At 42.1% G+C, this 8,541-nt stretch overlaps 1 protein-coding gene across 1 annotated transcript in view; it reads left to right on the top strand.

The window, feature by feature from the left end:
• Positions 1-1,351: 1,351 nt before the first annotated feature.
• The window catches only part of LOC103368662 (pleckstrin homology domain-containing family G member 3), a 48,907-nt gene continuing 41,717 nt past the window's right edge, over positions 1,352-8,541 (top strand). Inside the window, exons 1-2 of the mRNA XM_008297095.1 lie at positions 1,352-1,473; positions 3,643-3,694. Coding sequence (XP_008295317.1) covers positions 3,646-3,694 — 49 coding nt within the window. The 5' untranslated portion in view covers positions 1,352-1,473; positions 3,643-3,645. The remainder of the gene's footprint in view (positions 1,474-3,642; positions 3,695-8,541) is intronic.

Raw genomic sequence — 8,541 nt, forward strand, 5'->3', positions numbered from 1 at the left:
GCGACCTTCTAGCTGCGAGGCATCAGTGCTAACCACCGCTCTACCTTGTAGCCCACTTTCCTTTATATTCAGTCTATTTAAATGGACAAACTCGTTTCTTTTCCTGGGAGCAGATCTGTGAAGTGTTCTCAAAGAATGATTCTCAGTAATATGTAAAACTACATGTGAGTGAAAACAACAAAGGACAGAAATGTTTATAAATCTGATTAACTTTAAAAGTTTCAGCCAGATTTTAAAAATTGCATTTCAGTCTTACATTTGTTGGTTTTCAGAAGTTAACTGTGGTTTTAAACAGTCAATCACCAAATAAAATCTGTTTGAATAAGAGGTTGGAACTGACCTTTTAAATGAAATCAACTGCAACTCAGACCTGGACTCATGCTGACCCAAATAATGTAAGATGTGTGGTTTAACACACAAGCTATCCAGTCATTCACTTTGCTTTACTTCACTTGCCCTGGACTTAAATGATTATTTTACTTTAATTTTTTTCATGCCAACCCTGTCTGGCAGCCTATTTGTGCAGAAATAAAACATCTTTTCCACAGCCCGTGGTTGAAGCTGGGCTCTCTGTTCTTGTCTATCAAATCTAGTTGAAGTAAAGTTTCTTTCCCTTGCTGCTCTCAATGCTGGGATGGCAAGCACATTTCAATAGTCAATGCAAGGTTAGGAAACACTTTAACAAGGTTGTGTCATAGGCTTTTACAAAACAAAACCAACAGCAAAAAAACCCAAAACATCCTGTTGGCTCACTTGGCCTGTAATATGTCTCAGCTTAGATGCTAAAGATACTGCAATGCACAGTCACTGTCATTTTTAATGTCTGATTTGAAATGGTTTTGATCTTCATTGCGGCCCGCTTGCATTTATTTCATGCTTACCTGTATATGTGAGTTTATATGAATGTATATTTTTTGGACTGGTCTGAATACATGAACTTTTCAGTCAGTATTTCACCGGTTTGTGTTGTTTTATAGATCAGAAATGAATGAAAGCTGGTGAAGATCTGCAGCCCTGACAGACTCTCTGCTTCAATCCAGTCTGGTCTGTGGACTTATTAAGTTTCAAAAGAAAACAGTTTAGTTGTTTTGCTGTGGAGTTGTTTTATTTTGCAAACTAAAAAATAATTTTAATTTTACTCTGTTGTCTGCCAGTCAATCTGTCTGTAAAGCAGCTTTAGTTTAAATAAATCAGAATGAATTTAAGTCATATTTATTTTGCATTGCTGCCAGCATAAGTGTTCTGACCCTGTGCAGGCTCTCAGAGGAAGCTCAGACTTGTGATTGTGCAGCAGGACAACAAAACACTGCAGTCACGCTTCTTCTGCCTTTTCTCCTTTTTAAACGAGGCGCATGCGCAGAGGGCGGCGGCGGCGCTCCAGACGGACTTTGAGGAAACACTGAAGAGTTTTAGTTGCTCGTAAACTGCAGCGGGACGTTGGAGGATTTATTACAGCCTGTAAATGAACCTGAGGTGAGTCCACTCGTTCTCCTCGTGTTGTCAGTAAAAAGTTTCAGAACAAACTCTCAGCTGTTCGGTGTGTGTCAGTGTGAAGTCCTCTCCATGTTTCTCATCACTCTCTCCGCTTTATCCGTCCATCGACACGGAAGTGTAAATGTTCGGCTCTGCTTTTCACTGCAAACACTTCAGAACATGTAAAAAGAAGAATACTGCATTTAGTTTGACCTTTTCGGATTAAAACTGAGTCTAATTTAAATGAAATCACAGTTGCACAAAGTTACGCTAACTTAAAGTTCGGTTGCCTCCCTCCGAGCTTGTAGGTGGGGTTGCTGATGCAGAAGCCCATTAGTAACCATCGGCATTTAAAGTTTACGTGCTTGTCTGAGAAAATACACACCTCTTAGAAACAACTCAGTAAGTTTTGGAATCAGGAGGAACCAGCCTTTAATTCGGCCTACATGTGATACACAACAGAGCATTTGTCTTCTGTAGATTTAAACTTTAACCAATTTCTGTCGGAGCCGTCCGCCAAAAAAACGCCCCTGCAGCCGGCGGCGAGAACAAGTCTGAACCCTTCAGAGATTTGATCAGGTTAAGATGCCAAGTGGAATATATCCAGCCGTAAGCAACAATGACTTTATCTGTTTCACAAAAGTCAGACGAATAAGTTTGATGATGTGTGCACTTGTGCTGAAAAGAAAAAGAACCCTAAAAGAAGAACTTTTAAACGGAGATCTGTGCTGCCCTGGAGTCTGTCACATCAGTTCATGGGAAACTTTATTATCACTGCTGATGTTGGTGTTTGGCTCATAAACACTTTAAACAGTTAAATGGATCAAACAAACTAGCGTTGATAAAGACAGTCTGAAAGAATAAAAGCAGGAAGATGAATCTGTGTGCGTTCATGTGTTCATTTGTTGCCATGGTAACCAGCTCAGGTTATAACCAGATCAGCGCTGTAATCTGAGCATGCTCAGACTGACTGCCCCGGGCAAGGACTTCTGACAGAAGTGGTTACCACAGCAACCAGACTCCCACCCCATCACCTCTAATCACTCGAATCGATCAGCCATCAGCAGCCAATAAGAGGATTCACAGCACAAAGTAAGAATCATCAGGGACTGAAGGAAGATGTCAGTTTAATCAATGGGTAGAAAATTGATTAAACTGTTCTGATGATTGATTAATCGGAAGCTTCTGAACTGGTGTTTTCTGTCTGACTGAGAATGAATTGAACGTTTATTTGTTTGTATCAGCTGATCAGACAGTCTAGCTGTTTGAGGAAGTAGAAAGTATTTTTTCAGCAGTTGTGTTGTTTCGTTGATCAGAATGGTGAGCTGCAGTCCTGATAGTCAGCCTGATTTGTATACCACACTCAGCTTTGTGGATTTATTTCAGGCTTTAGAGGAAGAACACACGGACACTGTGTTTTTATGGTTTCATCAGATGATTCCACAAATGGAGAAAAACAATCAGATGAATCTGCAATTAATTATTTTGATAACTGATTCTAGCTTTTGTCATTTTAAAGGAATTGGATCCAATATTTTCTGTTTAAAGTTTCCATTAGAGCTTTTCATTTCTCATCTATCTGGTAATTACCTGAATATTTTGGGTCTTGAACTGTTTTACATTCGACACACATTCGGGATTTTTCACATTTTATAGACAAACCAGCTAATTGATTAATCTGTAATGTAATGCTACTTTGCCTCCCATAAGGAGATTCACAGCAGAAGTCAAATTCTCAGTGACGCATGAAGGACACATGCTGTGAATGTGTCCTCCAGTGCGGCTTGATGTAAAATTGTGCAGCAGATTGCAAAACAAGCAAAACAATTCAAACAATTTGGACGTCAGACCGTGAGCGCATCACTGTGTGAAACCTGCAGGTCTCTGTCATTCCGGTTCTTCACATCTCGCTCTGCAGGGTTTTTGTTTTGCCCTCAACATCACACTGCAGACTCAGGTGAATCTGATCACATGGCCGCGCTCACCTGGTGCATGTCTGAAGTCTCTGGTGCGTTCACTGACTGCTGCTGTACTGCTGAGCTTGTGTCCTCTCTTTATGTTCATCTCCTGAAGGTCTTCACCAGTCTCTCTGTCAGAGCAGACACCTCGTCTGTTTGTCTCCTTCAGGTCCTCATATATCCTATGTGTGTGTGTGTGTGTGTGTGACAGGTGATGCCTGAAGGATCTCTCAGCTCCTCCTCCCACGTCTCCATGGGTGAAGGTAAGAAGGTCCTCTTCCTCGTGTTCACTGCATCCTCTGTTGTGGTTTCAGTTCAGAGTTGACAGAAAGACTGTTCTGTCTTTCATGAATTCATCTGCAGTTCATTCATGATCTGTGCTTGTCTGTTATTTTGAATACATGAAATATCCACCGGTCTCTGAAGGCACTTTCAGACATGCGCTCCGTACTGTTAGTGTGATGGCAACTGAACAAGTTGGCTTTATGTCTGAATTAGCAAAAGGCGAATTGCAATGGCAATCTTACGAGGTTGGGCATAATAACCGTTCAACATGGCACAAGTCTGAATTGCATAATGCTGCTTCAATGGAAGACACAAAATAGGTAAAATAGTGCATGTATATCATAGTTCTGTCCATGATTGTTGTGAGTATGTCTAAATGATGCTTTAATGTCACTGAAGAGTGAGAAAAAACAAAAGTTCATGACTGGAAACCAGTCTTCAACTTACAGTAATTCTGCAGTGTCCTTAAAAGGAGTTTATTGTCTTAATTTTCTTTTTTTGTCCATCGATCAAATATTTATTTATTTAATCTTGTAGCTGAAAGTGGCAAACGTCCATCTTAGTTGTTTGAAAAACTAAACAGTTCACGGATTGTCAGAATTTTAGTTGCGAATCATTTTCTGTTGATGTCATGTCGATTCTTGAAGCAGTCGGTTCATCCATGAAACACTTTTCTGTTGCTGATCTGAGTCCAGCTCACAATAAGTAAATTAATTAAATCTGGAATGGTTCTTATGACTGGCTGAGATGTGATATATTTGCTAAAAACTGGTTCCTTCTTGTTTCCATCAGACTTTTGATGTGATCAAAATAGTTTCTGATTAGTTTCCTGTTGATCTGATTTTTCAGTTGATCCTTTGATTGACTGTTGCAGCTCTACTTTTATCATTTGTGGTTGTAAAGTTGAGACTCAAGTTTCTGGATAACTGTCTGCTGAGGAAGATGGTGGGATTGGATGGAAAGTTCCAGAAGTTACAGCTCACAGAGCTGCCTGCAGGAGGTTCCTCCATGTGGGAAGAGCAGCACATATGGAGTCCTGAGGATCCAGGACTTTGGTGGGGGGACAGTAGTGGTGATCCTGGTCCAGTTCTCAGTCTAGTCCTCGGTTCCTGGTCTGTCTGTGTCCTTGCAGGCCGAGCTGATCACAGATCAGTCTTTGTTGCTGTCTGTGTCGATGTGAGCCGTCTTTCTTCTCCGTGGTGGAGGGAACCGGCAGCGCTCACATCTGAACTGTCTCAGAGGACAAAGGACATCTGTCTGCAGAGTCCTGCTGGTTGGAGGTGACGTCACGCTTGTTGTGTTTCCTGTTTCACAGTGAAGACACAAATGATGCCGATGATGCAGTCTGTAGGTTTGTTGTTCATGATGTTGGGCTGATGGGAGCAGTAGATGTGCTGGTTCATCATGTGAGCAAAAAAGATAAAATGAGGGCAGCGTAATAATACAGTCAGCTGTACGTCCTGCTGATGTGTTCGCTGCTGAGTGATGACAAACACTTCAGAAAGACAATAAAAACAAATAAGATTAACTCTCAGGGTGGGTCTGGTCTGTCTGTAGGAGGAGGCAGCTCTGTTGGGTGAAGTCCAGCAGGTGGCGTCTTGCTCTGCTCCTCCCTCTGAGGATAATTGGATTAAGCCCCGCCCCCTCCTGGTGCTGCTGCAGGTGGATTCTGTCAGACCTGAACACACTTGAGGAGACGCACAACCTGCACAGTCCTGGTTTCAGTTTGTCCTTCGTCTGTTTGTGTTAGTGCTCTGCAGACTGCGCTCCCTTCAAGGTAGGCGGCAATTTTACAGCAGAAATGTCAGATTGAACCTCCTGCAGTGAAACTGTCAGAATCCGAACCTGCTGACTTCTCAACCTTCACTGATTATATTTCGTCGTAGCAGTCAGACGGCACAGAGGGTTGCAGGCTGTTGTTGATCTCAGGGTTTGTTCTGTTACATGAGCAGAATTGTTTCTGTTTGTACGAAGAAGAACTGTGACATTTAGTAAATCAGTGTAAACCCTGGGCGGTTTCACAGGTCGTACTGAAAGAGGAAAGAGAGAGATGTGTTTGTACTTCAGAGGTTTGCTGTATGTCCCAACCGTTCAGTTGGACAGGTTGTGTTTGTGTACAAAAAATCTGATATTTCATTTTGATAACCTTTAAAAAAAAGAGTGTAAAGCACCTTCAGCATTTATGCAGAACAACAAATTAAAGTGCGGGTGGCAGCAGTGGACGCGGAGGATTCAGAGATGATGTAACGCAGTACAGAGGTGTGTACCTTAAATTAGCTGTTTTCTTTGGACGGTGGTCTCCCTGCAGGATGGCAGCACTTTGATGGTTGAACAGCTGATCCAGAGTCAGTTTCTGACGGCAGGTATAACCCTGCTTAATGTCACAGCTCTGAGTGGAGCCTGTCGACATGGCAACGGTTGCCACCCTCGGGGGGCCTCATGGATAGTGAAGTTTTAAAATTCACAGGAAAACACCTGCAGAAAATTAGCCTGTTCCCCAGATATTGATCTGATTATTGCCTGCAGAGTGTGTATGTATCTGTACTCTAAGATAATCTCAGGTCACATGACCAGACTCTTAATCGCCATGGGAACCGGCTGACTTTAACTGTGTTACATAAGACAAGTACTGTGATGTCAGTCTGCTGACATCGTCGCCACAGGTTTGAGACTCGTCCATACCAAAGTATACTGGTTTATAGGGGACTATAGAGTATAACCTGGTGTATGGTGGAATACATGGTTGGTACTGGTTTATTCTGGGCTATAAGGTTTATACTGGAATACAGGCTTATACTGCACCATAGAGCTCATACTGGTTTTTAGACTACAGGGTTATTATTAGGGTCCGAGGACCCCTACTTGTTATTAGTTGATGCTGGTTTAAAGTGGTGCTATCATGGTCTTTACTGGTCTTTACAATACTTGTATGGACTGGTTTGTGCTGTACTGGTTCATCATAACCGATACTGGTGGTCTGTGGTGCTCAGAATGTGTTGATGTGGTTTTTTTATTTCTGACCCAAACTCTAAACTCAGTACTTCACAGTGCTGGAGGAAGAAATCCGACCTTTTGCAGCAGTAATAATATTAAAACACACTATAAGAATACTTGTACATAAACTACTACAAAAGAAATGCTGCTTTCTTCTTCGCTGGTGTTTTGATGTGAATGCAGAGGATATCACACAGCTGCTTTGTTTTTGTTGTACCTGTTTCATCAACTGCTGAGTCCAGACTCTCTCGGAGACGATCAGTTCTTGTTTTGTTGATTGGATCAGCTGACGGAGACGTGAACAGCTGATTGGTCAGATGTGGGGGCCATGCTGTGTTTTTGTTCGTTGTAATGTGTAATCTCTGCTGGTTCTCTGTCTGTGCTGGATTACCTTGCTGCTTTATCCTCATTATTACAGATTAGACACACACACACTAAGTTGTGTTTCCATTGCTTCTGAGGACACCACATTACCTTCATTAGCTTCATTACTCACCAATCTTCATGCTGATATTTACCGATGCATGCGGGTTTCCTGTTACAACATCACAATCCAAACACAGAGTGAGCAGCCTCAAGTTATCTTGAGGTTTCTCAACACACGTCGTGCTCATTGTGAAACTATTTAATGGAGATGATTCAGTTTGATTATGAAAACATGTAAAATCCTGGAGCTGAGCAGACCATTAATTAGTCCAGCAGGCTGTAAACATTAAGGCCTCGACAGGCTGGACCTGCTCGTCAAGAAGGAGAGCGTATCTGGTGTTAATTGTTCTTTACAGTGAAAACAAAAACTGAGATTTTAACCAACAAGCTCTCAATAAATTCAAATATTTTTTATTTGAGAGAAGGTGAACCCTTGAATAGTTAGCTCTATATTAGAAAAATCAACATACCAACTTGTGACTGTAAAAATTCAGGTGTTTCATTTGTACGTCGGTGTTATTATCGGCACTGAAATTCCATCGTGATGAGCTCAAAGTCTCACAGACCAAAGTAACCCAGACCGACACTTCCTGCATTGCTGATGAAGCTTACAGACTAGAGCTGCAAACAGACAGGTCAGGTTCAGGGGTCTGAACCACTCTTGGTCAGCGACCTGTTGGGCAACGAGGGGTTAATCCTCTCAGGTTGAGGCATTCGAGGCATGCAGGAACTCTGATTCTCCTCCTCACCGGTAATCCCCCTCCCTCCCCCACAGAGCAGGACAAACGCTCAGATATGAGTCTCTTTCTATGTTTACCTGCTGCAGTTTCTCAACCTGAGTGACTCAGTTGACGCAATGAATCCCCTCAAACACTAGTTTATTGCTTCCTCTCTGAAACTGACCAATCATGAGTCACTTCTGATAACAGCTAGTCTGTAGGAATCTGTCAGTCTGCGAACTCAGCAAAGTCAGAGCAGATCTGAGGTCAGTACAGAACATCATCTGCTTTTTCTCCAAGACACGGACTGAACTGAAATGTTCCACACATGCTCACACTACATTGTCATCAATATGTCGACAGTTCTGTCCACTTTATTTCTAATGAAGGAAAATCTAAGAACAAAAACTTTGTTCCTAATGAAACCTCTGTGGAACAGAATACAGGGACAGTGAATGAAATCCTCCTATGTGTCCTGTGTAATGAGGACTTAAACATATACTAACTGGTGACCGACAGATTGTCATGAAGCTGTAAGCAGATAAAAGTGTTTATCAATGAACAGCTGTAACTCAGCCCCCACTGAAGGCTGCTGCTTAAACACATAATGAGCAACTGTGTAGTAAAACACAGCAGGGATCACATCTAATGTGTCTCAGAGGAGAGGGTGCCACAAATCAAATCAA

This window comes from Stegastes partitus, unplaced genomic scaffold (assembly GCF_000690725.1).
Source record: "Stegastes partitus isolate 25-593 unplaced genomic scaffold, Stegastes_partitus-1.0.2 Scaffold1185, whole genome shotgun sequence".
Taxonomy (NCBI): Eukaryota; Metazoa; Chordata; class Actinopteri; family Pomacentridae; genus Stegastes; species Stegastes partitus.